Source organism: Mirounga leonina, unplaced genomic scaffold (genome assembly GCF_011800145.1).
Source record: "Mirounga leonina isolate KUSES-001 unplaced genomic scaffold, KU_Mleo_1.0 Mir_366, whole genome shotgun sequence".
NCBI lineage: Eukaryota > Metazoa > Chordata > Mammalia > Carnivora > Phocidae > Mirounga > Mirounga leonina.
The window spans coordinates 9,755,897-9,770,583 of NW_023270709.1; the positions used below are offsets into that span (position 1 = coordinate 9,755,897).

The 14,687-nt window shown below is 41.3% G+C and overlaps 1 protein-coding gene across 2 annotated transcripts in view; it reads left to right on the top strand.

Annotated features, from left to right (window-relative positions):
* The window catches only part of DSP (desmoplakin), a 45,813-nt gene that overhangs the window by 5,816 nt on the left and 25,310 nt on the right, over positions 1-14,687 (top strand). For both annotated transcript variants that reach the window (XM_035030817.1, XM_035030816.1), the window contains exons 2-4: positions 7,123-7,225; positions 9,484-9,632; positions 10,343-10,517. In XM_035030817.1, the coding sequence (XP_034886708.1) occupies positions 7,123-7,225; positions 9,484-9,632; positions 10,343-10,517 (427 nt within the window). The remainder of the gene's footprint in view (positions 1-7,122; positions 7,226-9,483; positions 9,633-10,342; positions 10,518-14,687) is intronic.

The following is a 14,687-nucleotide window of genomic DNA, read 5'->3' on the forward strand; positions in this document are numbered from 1 at the left end:
GGGTGTGACTCGGGCAGTCTAACTCAACCCTCAGCCAACCAGTCTTTCCAGATGAGGAGGTTCTAGAAGGAGTGCTTCAGTCTGGAGGCCATGGTGCTTAGGGCATTGCCCCACCCTTCACTTTGCTCTTTCTCTGTCCTGCACTGAGTGGGAAATGGCAGGTGTGGTTCTGATATTGAAGGCACCCCACCTCCCCCCACAGCCCCTAAGACTCAGCGAGCTTCTCCTTTGAGGCAACATCCTGGAAAATGTTACTGTAGCCCAACCATTTACATCTTATTACCAACACCTGGGACTGGACAGTTCCAGGACCTGCAAGGACCTCACGAATGTGAAATCTACATTTCATGAAAATGTTGATGCTTTAGCAAATAAGTTTAAATTCTTTCTTGGAATTACATTTAAAAAATTTTATTTATTTGTTTTTTAAAGTTTATTTATTTAGTAATCTCTATACCCAACGTGGGGCTCGAACTTAACAACCCCTAGATCAAGTTGCACGCTCTTCCAACTGAGCCATCCAGGTGCCCCTGAAATGAAATTTTTTGGCATGCAAACATAACATCCCTTGCTTCATGTGGCACCCGAAAAAAAGTTAAAAAGGAGCTGGCTTCTTGATGAATAACCAGATAACCTATAAATGATTTTTTTTTTTTTTTTTTTTTTTTTTTAGGTTTCAGAATGAATGGGAGGTTTCCCATAGGGGAATAATTCAAAATAGAAATTCCTTATTGTGGCATTAAGTTTGTAAGGACCAAATATTCATGTATCATCCCCACTTACTGAAGGAAAAGAGGGCATCTTTTTCTGAATCTTCTTGTCCCTTTAATAAGTTTTGTGCTGTTAAAATGTGTCACTCTCTTTGAATCGTCTCAGACTTTTATTTTCAGGCCTTTAATAATTTTGGGAACCTCTGAAATGCCTCACATTTAGTACCTAATCCATGTCTTCTTTTTCATCTTTTTCATCTTTTTTTTTTTTTTGCGCTTCTCACCCTATCCCAATTTGATGCAAAAAATCCTTCAAAATTATGCACTGAGACAAAAACACAAAATGAAAAATAAAACTGAAATCTGAGAATCCTATCCTACCAGCAGCAGCCGTGAGGATTGGGTTTGTGCGGGGTTTTGCCGACCTTCCTGGCTCCTCTGAGGCATCATGTCAACCGTAGGAGGTGGGTGTGTTCCTACATGTTACAGATGCACAAACTCCAAGCACAGTGAGTCTGCATTTGCTCAAAATCACAGGCTGTATGAGTAGAAGTGGCTGAGCAGGGAACGGACTCTTAGTCTACCCGACCTCAAAGTGTTCATGAAGTTAATGGTGTGTCATCCGTTTGCCCCACAATGCTCCAGTCCACCGAAAACAGTGTGAAAATAAAAAAAATGGAAAGGAAGTAGAGCTTTTATTAGAGACTACTTCCAGAGCTCCTGGTTAAGGACAAAATGAAGGCTCAGAGGAGTCCCCCTTTCTAAAACTTATAGAAAAAAACCTTTTTTGCACATTGTTGGGGTGGGAATGGGGGTTAAGGGACAGGACAGGTGCCCTACCTGACTTGGGCTTTGGAAATCGGGGGAATGAGATGGTGGGCATAGTCTCAGATCAGTCTTTTATTTGCTTTTGTTTTTCTTCTCCTTTACTAAACCAAACAAACATGCATTCATTAAGTAACTTCTGTGTGCAAAACTGGGTTGTTAGGTGCATGTAGGAGTCACAGGTGACTAAGATGTAGGACTTTGCTCTCCAGGACTGGGGTAGACAGGTGTGTAGGTAACTAGTAGCAGAATAAGGGCAGAGGTGGGAACGCCAAGAGCTCGGGAGGAGGTAGCATTTGGTCTGTGACTTCCAAAGGATGGATACATGACATTTTGACTGATGTGTAGTGTGTAGTGTGTTTGGTGTGTCTTGGAGGTATAATGTCGTCCTTTAATAAGAAAGTAAAAAGATCACTTTTCCCCTTTTAAGATCCTTTAAAGAAACTCAAAATAGTATACGTTAAAATGCTTTGAAAATTATAAAGAGCTAAGCAAATAGGCTTTAAGATCAATATTAATTGATGCATCGTATAATTATAATTTCCAATCAATATTTATTGAGCCTTTCTAAGGCCATTATTCTATGAACCTGAATACATAAAAAGACATAAAATGTCATTTCTGGTACCTGTTCAGGACCCTAAGTTGATGGAATGAACAAAAGAAAAGCAAGAGATAAAGATGGTGGCAGAGAGAGAGAGAGAGAGGAAGGAAGAAAAGAAGGAATCCAATAGGAGAGAAAGTATATCCACAAAAAGAAATACAAAATTCGTTGGCATGGGCCATGTGTGTAATGAGCAGTATAGATTAAAAACAAAAAGTAAAAAAAAATTACCTTGTAATGTTGCATGCCTCTGTTCAAAATATTTGTCTTGTATTTTTTTCCTATAATATTCTTGGCAGTAAGTGTTAAACTAATGTCTTAAAACAGCTAATTTTGAAATCTTATTTTTTAAGAAGAGAATGTTATTTGTTTGTAGTAAAATAAAACATAGAAAGCTCTCTAATATTGTTCACATATTTGTATGCTCTAAGCTTAAAATATAGATTAGAATCCAAACACATTTTCCTTTTAGCTATTGTTGAACGGATCATTATGTAAACTGTTCGAACCATTACTTGTCTAAACAAGTTTTAGAATGAATTAAAAAAAAATGTTTGTACAGGCAGGTTCTTTGTCGTATGAATCATTTGCCTTTGTAAGTTTGAAGATAAAAACCAGTATTTCAGAACAGTTAAGAACTTTGGAGGACAAATGTTATTTTTTTCAAGGACAGCTATTGATTTTAGCTTAGAAGTCAATATTTTTTTATTGATTTGAGCCAAGTGAGTTTTGTTTTCTTGCGGGCCTTTTTTTTTTTTTTTTTTTAACATGACATCTTTCATCTTCCTTGTCACTGAAATGGGATTTAAAACATGAACTTTGAGCTTGTTCGTTAAATTCCCACCATGGTTTAAAATCTCTGCACCCCAACATTTATATAAATATATAAAAGTACCAGTACTGAAAAGTTCTTTGAGGCCAGCGATTTTTAAAATCTTTCTAAGCTTGTTAAATAAGTACATTTATTTAAAAACTATTTCTTCACCTATGACAGAATCTTATATTTTCCCATTCACTTATGAACTGAAGAGAAAACTTCACTGCCATGAGACAGAACAGACTTTTATATTATTCTCAGTAGGAGTGAGTTCGTTTGGTAGTTTTGTGAAACAGAGTTACAGAAGAGTGAGCTAAATAAATCTTAAGTATCATCTAGGCTAACACATGAGAAAACCCAGGTCTAGACATTTCTGATATTAAAAAAAAATTCTGGAATAGTTTTTTTTTTTTTAAGATTTTATTTATTTATCTGAGAGAGAGAATGAGAGAGAGAGAGAGAGAGAGCACATGAGAGGCGGGGAGGGTCAGAGGGAGAAGCAGACACCCTGCCCCCGAGCAGGGAGCCCGATATGGGGCTCGATCCGAGACTCCAGGATCATGACCTGAGCCGAAGGCAGTCGCTTAACCAACTGAGCCCCCCCAAGTTCTGGAATTGTTACGTGGTCAATAAAAAAAATATGATTTGACTTAGGAAGTTGTGAAAGGCGCACAACTGTAAAAAAACACACGTGTTCCCCGAAGCCAGCTCTCCCGGCTGAAGGATCCAGCACTGCACAAGGTTGAGTGCCTGACGCCGGACCGACTCCATGAGTCACGATCCTTTTGCCCGCACTGGCTCCTTGATTTAAGTACAGCCATTTCTACGTGGATCCTCCCTTGGGCCAAAGACACTCACACTGAACGTGAAAGTAGATTCTCTTTTCCCCAGTCACCAAACCTCAGTGGGTCCGAGTTTCCCTTCCTCTGTCTGGTTTTGACCGACCGACCGACCTATGAGAAAAAGTGTACACCTGGTTCCCTTTCTCACCTAGCTCTGTGTCCAGAGGTTGTTCTCAGCCACACCTCGGACCGAAATGAGATTCTTACGGATGAAAGATGGGATGCGTGGATCTTGCTTTAAGAGCCAGGCGAAGTCTTGAGAAGTTGTGTGTCAGATGGAATTTGGTTAAGTAGATCATATTTTCCTATAGACAAAGAGCAAGGCCAAAGATTCTTCATTACATTGTTCTAACACTTAGCTTTTCCTTTTTTGTTGACCCTTAAAAAAATTCGATTTTTGTGCATTTCTCTTTCCTGTATTGTTTTTAATCTATTCACTTAATTGCCAAGCAACACATACAGGGTTTTAGTGGATATCTAGGGCATGTGTGGTGAACATAGGCAGGTCCTTTAGTAAAGCATGAAGAAGTCTTTTTAGAATTATCAGCAACATATGAAGTTGCCTCGGTTTTTCTGTTTTGTTTTGTTTTAAGTTCAGATGTATGTAGTGGAGAGGAAGCAGTTAAGATGGCATCTAAATTTATAGAGATGTCAACCACTCTCTAGACGAATGTCTTCTAAAAGGAGGAGGGGACAAAAAAAATGTAGAAAGTCCACCAGTATTTTAAGCCAACATTTAACTTCCTCACCTCCCTTTTTGCTGGATACAGTTCATTTCTGTGTCATGTAACTAATAGTTGGTTTCCAAGAAGCTGGTGAGTTTTATATTTTGTTGTCAAATGAATTTAGAATTTAGTGTCATAAACTCACTCTTAAAAAGACTTGTATGTACACTGTGGTCCATTCATTCACAGCTGAGTTGGCCTCCCTGCTTTTTTTTTTTTTTAATACACTTTTATTTTGAAATAATTTCACTTTTACAGAAAAGTTGCAAAGCTACTAGAGAGTTTTCATAGACCCTTCACCCAGTTTCCCCTATCAGCTCTGTCTTACAGCTCAATTTGTGATACTTTTTATAACAGCATGAGTTATTAAGTCATTTAAGGGACCCTGACTTTCCACTGCACTAAGAGATAGCCCCTTCATTTATAAACTGAGGACTGGCTTTCTATGTGGGAACCAGACTGCTGAAAACAATCACTAAATGCTTCCAAACAAAGGTACTCTCATCCCCGTTCAAGAAAGAAAACAAAGATAATTACACAGGACCTTCCTAATTCCTTATCCATCCTAGGGTTCTAAATGAGCTTTTTGTACTTCCCAATTTTTTCCTTTTGTCTCTTGAATTTCTTTCCTGTGATTCTAAGGCAATTGGAATTTTGCACAAGTTGTGACAACTGATGGAGTCCTGTTTACATGTCAGTGATGTAATGTGCCAGATTTCCTGTGTAATTCTGTGTGGAAGGAAGAGAAGGCTGCATTCATGGGGGGTGAGGGGTGGGGCGTGCTGGTTTTGATAGGTGGGCCGTTCGGCAGCGTTCTGCCTGGGCCTGCTTGGAGGAGCCGTGTCATCATCTGGGAGCGGTTCCCAGGGAGAGCTTGGGTCCTCACCCACATACATCAGCTAGTGCCGGCTTGTTGAGGAGCCTTGCTTGTTGAGGAGCCTTGCTTGCAGGGAGGGCCGGCAAAGAGGTGGCAGGGAAAGTCAGTGCCTCTCCAGTGTGAAAAGATGCAGCATCAGGCACCGTGGGAGAAATCTCTTGCAATTTTACCCCATCTGTGCATAGTATAGCCTGGGTTTTACAACTCCCCCCGACCTTTTTTTTTTTTTTTTTTTTAAAACAGTGAAACTCTTTCTTTACAGCACACACAGACACCCCCCCCCCGCCCCACACACACGCAGGTCCATACACCAGGGGAGAAAGTGCAGTACATCAAACAGGCATCAGACCATTCGTTTTATCTGCAGGTGCAGGCCGGCCCTGGCTGAAGGGGCCTGGGTGGCTCTGGGGCCCTGTGAGGAACTCAGGCTTCTTGCAGCGCGTTCAGGAGGCCTTTTCCTGAACATTAAACAATAATTTAATATGCTTTAAATCTCTCTTAAACTAAGCTATAGGAGGCTGTGCCCTGGCATAATGTGTCTTGGCGAATTAACAAGCAAGACTGTTTTTATTATACCTTGCTCTTTTTGCTTGTGTCTGGAGCACATTACATTCCTGCAGTCTTTTTCTTTAAGATATGGCACATCTACAACACCAGGTTTCTTTTAAGGTTTCTGCCATGCATCTACCAGAAAATGTTTTGGGGCGCCTGGGTGGCTCCGTTGGTTAAGCGTCTGCCTTCGGCTCAGGTCATGATCCCGGGGTCCTGGGATCGAGCCCCTCGTTGGGCTCCGTGCTCAGCGGGGAATCTGTTTCTCCTTCTCCCTCTGTCCCTCTCCCCAGCTCATTTGCTCTCTCACTCTGTCTCAAATAAATAAACAAAATCTTTTTTTAAAAAAGCGTTTCATTTGAGGTGTACATTTGGGTGACTATCATTGTAGAGAAAAATATTCCATAGGGTCACCTTGAAAGGAAAAGTGGCTTGTTTTTGCATTAAAGTGGTTTACATTTCCCATCACTTTCCTGACACCGTATTTCTTTATCATTATTGTCTTACTGTGATTGCAGAAAATATTTTTGTAGAATAAGCTCATCTCATGCTTCTTACTGTTTTCCTCAGCCAGACTCGCCAGTGAAACTTTCATGCTCTGGGTCTGATCCCTTGAGGTCTGCCCTTGGAGGGGCTCGTGCAGATATTCCACATTGTCAATTATTGTGGGATGAAGCGGGAAAGGTGATAGATAAGCAGCTAGAAATGTGTTTTTACAACTCAAGGGACTATTTCTGGGTTGGATCTTGGACCTGGAAAAAAAAAAACCAACTTTGCTAATTATTGGGCTATTTAGTAAAATTGGAAAATGTTCTCTTCATTAGCAAATCGTATTCAATCAGTTTTAAATGCCCTGATTTTGATAGTTGTACTGTGGTTATATAATTGAATGTCTTTATTCTTAGGACACATATGCTGAAATATTTTGGTGTAACAGTTTATGATGATTTTCAAATGGTTCAGACAAGCGTATGTATCCATAGATAAATACACAGACAGAGGCGGGAAGAGGGGTATAAAGGAATTTAGCAATGTTAGCATTTAGGGAATCTCGGTGAAGGGTCCAAGGGAGTGTTTTTGTTGCATTTTTTGCAACTTTTCTGAAAGTTCGAAATGATTTCGAAATGGGGAAAAAAAAATCCATGCCTGCTTTTTTTGTGTTTGTTTCATCAGTCAAACCGGTACCATGTCCAGGCATCAGAACCAGAACACCATCCAGGAACTTCTCCAGAACTGCGCGGACTGTCTGATGCGGGCAGAGCTGATCGTGCAGCCGGTGAGCTTGCTTGTCCTGCTCAAGCATGAGCCACATCTTGCTTTGTTCCCAGTTCGCTTCGACTTATCCCCCTGACCCGTGCTTCCTCACTCATGCCCCTCCTTCGCACACTTAGGGTTTAGAGATTATCTTTTTCAAAACGAACCAGAGAGGGATGTGTATCTTTTTTTTTTTTTTTTAAAGACTTTATTTATCTATTTGAGAGAGAGAGAATGAGAGACAGAGAGCACAAGAGGGAAGAGGGCAGAGGGAGAAGCAGACCCCCTGCTGAGCAGGGAGCCCGATGTGGGACTCGATCCCGGGACTCCAGGATCATGACCTGAGCCGAAGGCAGTCGCCCAACCAACTGAACCACCTAGGCGCCCGGATGTATATCTTCTTAACCTAGTTGTAATGTTGGTTTAACAATGGGAACCAGTGCTCATCCAGGTTTTCCCCAGCAGATGTTTACACTACAGATGGCCACCCTTTTGGATTTGCAACAACCCCTCATTTATTATTATTTGTGTGATTATTGTAATGCTTTCTCTTCCTAGAAACACAACCTGACATGTGTATGTCACCATGTTGTGAGAACAATTCTATTTGAGAAACAAAGAAAGAAAGAAAGGAAGGAAGGAAAGAAAGAAAGAAAGAAAGAAAGAAAGAAAGAAAGAAAGAAAGAAAGAAAAGAAAGAAAGAAAGAAAGACAGAAAACATGCAATTAAAAATTGAGGAAAATGGTAGCCTTTATGAAAGCCTCATGATATTTCTGTATATTAGCTTAGGTTCTCATTGAAACAGGCTTAGAAATCCTGGACCCTGCGATGTTGTATGTGTAAAGTTTTTATTTTAAAACACTGTAGCTAGCATTCGAATTTGCCATGGGTTTGCTAAAAACAGACTAGAGAATGGTGGGGCTGTAGACCCCTTCTCTCTCCCTCCCCTGATTTATTGTATCTCCCCATGAAAGGATTGAGTTCCAGTCTCCCTGATGTGGACATTCATGTAGGGGTTAGACCTGGAATCTGGCCCATCACAAAGTACCCCTGTTAAATATAAGGAGGGATTTTAACCAAGTGAATTTTAAGGGTTCTGTTTGGAGAATATCTTAATGTTCTAATTTCTCAATTTTAGAGATTTAGGTGCATTCTGGTTTATTTTACCCAGTTAAAAAAATAACCTTACTTTAGTCCATGTACAAGGATATTTGGGGCTTAGCAAACTAGCTTGGTTCTAGTTCTGGTCGTTTCAAGTCTCTGATTTTAGCGCACTCCTCATCACAGAGCCGTGATTCCCCTACCTAAAGGAAAACGGGAGGCTCCGGCGACTTAATGTTGAGCACCTGACCTGGACACGATGTGTAGTGGCTACGGAAACATTTCACATGTGGTTCCCAAAGTTTACCTGGCATCATGTTCTCAGTGTGTTTCTACTTATGTGCACCGAAGTGTAATAACGTCAGGGAAATGTAGCGTATTTGCTACCATTTCTGAATCACACAAGAGAAAGAAGGTTCATTTGGCTGAAGCCCAATCAAAGCAGCAAATGTAAAATTCTAAGGGAAAGCTGGAGCTTTATGGTCCTGAAGCAGCAGGCTTCTTTGCCTGTAAAAGAGGACGGTTTCCTTTTCTAAAACCATTTTTTAATTTTAAAATAATTATAGACTCACAAGAAGTTGTAAAAATAGCACAGAAGCACTCTTGTGTGCCCATCACCCAGTTTCCCCACAGGTGACATCTCATATAAGGGTCATGCATCATCAGAAGCAGGAAATCGATTGGCCCAAGACAATGAATTAGATAGCTTCCTTTTTAAGAACTGAAAAACTGTGATCCTATAAGATGGAGGAAAAGCTCAGCTTGTGTGGATAAGACCTTATCCAGTATAATAGGACCATGTTCTTACCCCAGTGAAATTCCCATTGGCTGAACGTCCTGTGTAAATATGAAAGATAGCACTTAACACATTGAAGGAAGGGAAAGATCAGTGTTCCATAAACACGCTTTTAAAAGCCTAGTAAAAATTTAAAACACAAAACAAATTTCGCTTCATGAATCCTTCTATATTTACCTACCTGTCTCAAATCAATAAGGTAATTTTCCAGTTAGGAATTTTTTTTTTTGCAGTCACGTGCAAAATGGAAAACTTAGACTATTTGTTAAGTTCACAGCAGAAGGTTTTGCTTCCATTAACACAAGTGAAGCTTTTCTCTCCAGCATGAACACAAGTGAAGCATTCTCTCCACGTGTTTCCTTCATGTGAATTCTTTCCTTCAGGAACTGAAATACGGAGATGGAATACAGCTGGCTCGGAGCAGAGAACTGGATGAGTGTTTTGCCCAGGCCAATGATCAGATGGAAATCACCGATAGCTTGATCAGAGAGATGCGACAGATGGGCCAGCCCTGTGATGCTTATCAGAAAAGGTATTGCTCCTACCACAGAGCACAGATGCAGGCGGGCGTCCCCACTTACGCTCCATCCCACGGCCCAGGTCTTCCCTCGAAGGGAGCACAGCTTCACTTGGTATTTTGTAGCTACTGTGTCCAAATTGACTAAGATCACTGCCTCCACCTCATGTGGAATCACAAAGCTGCCATGAACAGAATTACATAGATGCGCCCAAAGGAGCGGGCTTGTACCGAAGGGTTGAGTATGTTACGAGATGTTCACCGGACCTCCGTTTGGGAAGCAGCAATGGCCTTTGGCACAGCATTTGACTTTTAAGAGTCCAATACCAAGTCAAGCGCTGTTTCGTGCAGACAAAAATGAGACTTGTAGAGTTGGGAAAGCAGGTTAAAGTAGAGACGGGTAGTCTTGATTTTGCTGTCACGGTACCTGGGGCCCAGGATACGAGGCTAATTCCCCGGGTGAAATCTGGGGGGAAAGCAGAAGGTGCTACCAGGTTAGGCAAAGCCGGCTACCTTTCCCGTGATGTTTCAGACTCAGCGTCACAATATTGAGGATTTTGTATGTGATTGAGAATTCAAGTCGTGTGGTAAAGAATTCTTCAAATCAAACGTTTGTGACCTCCATCCTGACAATAAAGGAGACTCAGAAGGGGGGACATTTGCCCAGAACATGGGGTCATAGGCTGTTTTCTTGCAACAGTGTGATTGTGTTTCTTTCTTTTCAGACTGCTTCAGCTCCAGGAGCAAATGCGAGCCCTTTATAAAGCCATCAGCGTCCCTCGAGTCCGAAGGGCCAGCTCTAAGGGTGGTGGAGGGTACACCTGTCAGAGTGGCTCTGGGTGGGATGAATTCACCAAGCGCCTCACCAGCGAATGTCTGGGGTGGATGAGACAGCAGAGGGTAAGCAGCTTCCAGACAAAGTTGATTCTCGAATGTTCCAAGCCTGAGTGGGTCAGGGTCAGCCCCGGTGGTCTGGCCACAGAGTGGTCTGGGATCTCAGCTGGCAGCAGAAACTTGCTGTTTTCCGTATTTTCCTCATATACAATTTATTTTTATTTTTTTACTTTTTAGAGAGAGAGAGAGAGAGAGTGTGTGCATGCTTGTGAGTGAGTGGGGGAGGGACAGAGAGAGAGAGAGTCCTAAGCAGTATCCATGCCCAGTGTGGAGCCCAATGTAGGGCTTGATCTCACAACCCTGAGATCATGACCTGAGCCAAAATCAAGGGTCGGATGCCTAACCGACTGAGCCGCCCAGGCGCCCCGCCTCGTATATAATTTAAATTGAAGGCTTCTATTTTGAAATAAATAAAACTTCAGACAGTTTTTTTTTTTTTTTTTTTCTTTTCTTGTGGCTTAGGAAATGAGCCTCATTATTTTCTGGTCAAAACTTACCGCACAGGTATAACTTAATTAGTAGATTTTGAATATCTAGCTTTTACCGTTCACAACCTGAAAATGTGTTGGAGTTTATGTGCTAAAAACTTCATTGTTCTACCTGAGTCATAAGTGACCTCATCTATGTTACTGATAGATACTTAAAAATGTCGTGGAAGTTCATTTAAAATGTTAAATCAGAGGAGCTGGAAACACAGTAAAACTGGATATTCTGGTTTGGGCTCATCAGTTGCTCACCTTATATTTTTGAGGTATCAGTTGTTCTTGTGCAATCATTACATCACGGGTGTGGGAGGGGAGCGAAATAATGGCCACCAAAGTATACTTTGCTTCCCAAAGTATACTGCAACTGCAGTTTCTACAAAGTGTTTTCACCTGCTAATTATTGTTGTGTGGTTTTATGTGGTCATTACGCCCTTTGATGAACAGGTGGCACTAGAAATATGCCAGAATCATGTAGATGGGAATTGTATAATTAAAACCTCATGCTAGTGAACCACTCTTCTCTGGAGAAGGTGGATGCGTTCGACTGATAAATTGTACAGACATCGTTTGTGATGCCATGTGGTTGTGGTTGTAAGAAGTATTGGTCTTACTGCTTGTTGTTGGACCAGTTGAGCAGTGGTTCTAAAGTTCCTCAACCACTTGAGATTTTTTGTATGTGTTCTTTCCTAAGTGGTGGTGAGGGTTTATGGGTCTATACATTCATTCAATCAGTTACTTAAGTTTTTCTTCCACTTAGCATAAAGACTATGCAATACTATCACAGAAGGTGGGGCTTATAGAGGAGAAAAGTCAGTAATAATCCCAGAAACCTAACTATAGTCCTATTTGCATGTTTTCAAATTCCCTTTTGATCTTTGAACACACATTTCTTGAGCTAAATTTTATATGTATTGGCACCATACCTGAAAGTGAGTGTTCAAAAACTGTGTTTCTTAGTCCTGAAAGTGAGTATTATTGAAGAAAACAAGACATGTACACCCACATGCCACATTTCTGTCCAGAGCAGTGTGGGGTTAATTGCTATTTGAGCTGTAATAAAATCTTGCTCAGATAGGGCTGGGGGAGGGGTAGTGCTCTGGGCCCTGGGGAATGGAGCCCTGAAAAGAAGGCTTGGCAGAGCTGATGGGGCTTGAACTACATTGTAAGTGATGTTAGGTGAGACAACCTTTGAACCAAATAATTTATGAAACATCAAATCCCTTAATTTCTCCTTAGTATGACAGTTACATAAAAGGACAGCTCATAATTGGTCATTTTCCGCATTCACGTTGGGTGTAGCTCTGTGAGACTCCTTTGTCGCGAAGGCTCAGCATTTTTTAAGTTTTGGAAAATGGCGTTATCTCGTGGGCTCAGTTTTGTGTCTTGGTGGGGGAGTATTTTTTAATAGGTGCAACTGATGAGCGAAGCACTTCAGATCAGCTGGCCCCCAGGGGTTCAAAGGAACTAAAAGTCTTTTTATCACTTACAGCCCATTTGCTCCGGGATTCTCTGGGGCCCTTTCCCTCTTATCCTTCTTCCCCCAAGCATAGCCCGCATTCTTTCTCACTCCCGAGGGGACTGAGCTGCGGGCCCAGCTAGCTGATAAGGGAGCAGCGTCCCGTCCCTCGAGGCCCCATGAAGTAGGCAGTCACACATCTCCTGTGCCAGGCTTTTGTTTTGTTTCCCTGATTTGTGCTTCTGTTGATGGACAGGTCAGATACTGCACAGGTTCCTGGCTGGTAATGAGGGGCGGGCACGGGAGCCTAGTCATCTCATTAACTTCCCAGTGTACTCATCTGTTTCTGCCTTAAAGCCCAAATGAGCTGAGGGAGGGACAGGTCAAAGTCCTAGGTAACTTTCGACAGTCTGGCTGAAATGTCTCCCCTCTCTGAAGGCTCGCCAAGTGTATTAGGACATGGATGTGGCTTAGAACAATGTGTGTTATGTTCTTGCTGCAATACCAGACTGGAATGTTTGCCCTTGGCATGTCTAAGAGATGACACAGGTGATTTGGAAATTTACATGAGCTTGTGCAAAAGAAAGATGAGATGATAGGCTTGTGGAATAGAATGCTTGATTCTTATTATGTGGCGTTCTTAAATTTGAAGTGGGGGAGACTCAAATTAGAAAGGCAGTCAGATTTGACTTTTAAAGAGCTCACATAAATCTGCCATCTTTTTAATTTATTTTTATTTTTTATTTTTTATTTTATTATGTTGTGTTAGTCACCATACAGTACATCATTAGTTTTTGATGTAGTGTTCCATGATTCATTGTTTGCGCATAACACCCAGTGCTCCATGCAATACATGCCCTCCTTAATACCCATCACCGGGCTCACCCATCCTCCCACCCCCCTCCCCTCTAAAACCCTCAGTTTGTTTCCTGGAGTCCATAGTCTCTCATGGTTCGTCTCCCCCCTCTGATTTCCCCCCCTTCATTTTTCCCTTCCTTCTCCTAATGTACTCCATGTTATTCCTTATATATATTCCACAAGTAAGTGAAACCATATGATAATTGACTTTCTCTGCTTGACTTATTCACTTAGCATAATCTCCTCCAGTTCCATCCATGTTGATGCAAAAGTTGGGTATTCATCCTTTCTGATGGCTAAGTAATATTCCATTGTATATAGGGACCACATCTTTATCCATTCATCTGTTGAAGGGCATCTTGGCTCCTTCCACAGTTCGGCTATTGCGGACATTGCTGCTATGAACATTGGGGTGCATATGGCCCTTCTTTTCACTGCATCTGTGTCTTTGGGGTAAATACCCAATAGTGCAATTGCTGGGTCATAGGGTAACTCTATTTTTAACTTTTTGAGGAAACTCCACACTGTTTTCCAAAGTGGCTGTACCAGCTTGCATTCCTAACAACAGTGTAAGAGGGTTCCCCTTTCTCCACAACCTCTCAACATTTGTTATTTCTTGCCTTGTCAATTTTTGGCATTCTAACTGGTGTAAGGTGGTTTTGATTTGAATTTCCCTGATGGCTAATGATGATGAACATTTTTTCATGTGTCTGTTAGCCATTTGTATGTCTTCTTTGGAGAAATGTCTGTTCATCTCTTCTCCCCAATAAATCCACCATCTTAATATTGCCAACATTAATTGAAATGAGCTTTGAGTATGCTCTATGGTAACTTCTCTTTGAAATGGGTTATGGGGAGTTGGGCGTCCTGAAAGGTAATGGTAAATGCTGAGTTTAAAGAGTTGATAATTACAGGAATCAAAACAATTTAAAGGAATAAACAATGAAAAATACGTTTAAGTTGGCTGTTTAGCTTGGGACATAGTACATGACTGAGCTTAATGAACTATTTTAAATACTTGCAATTAAAGAGAAAGCTTTTTCACTTGTGAATGGTAGCCTTTTTATGAAGTATTAGCAGTTTAAAATGACTGAATATAGAAACTTCTACCAGTAATTTCTAACGTGTCATACGTAGATATGCACACCTGTTATACACACACACACACCACTTCTACCCAGGTTGATTTTTTTTTCTTCAGAGGACATGATCTAGCTTTCAAGCATCTCATTCCTGCATCACCTGTCCTCAGCCATGGTGAGCTGGGGGTCAACAAGTTGCGGACCAGCCCCGTTTGCTGTTGAGAACTCCAAGCCTTTACAAAATTTTTTTGGTTTTGAAAATATTGAATATTGACATCTTCAGTCTTATCGGAAT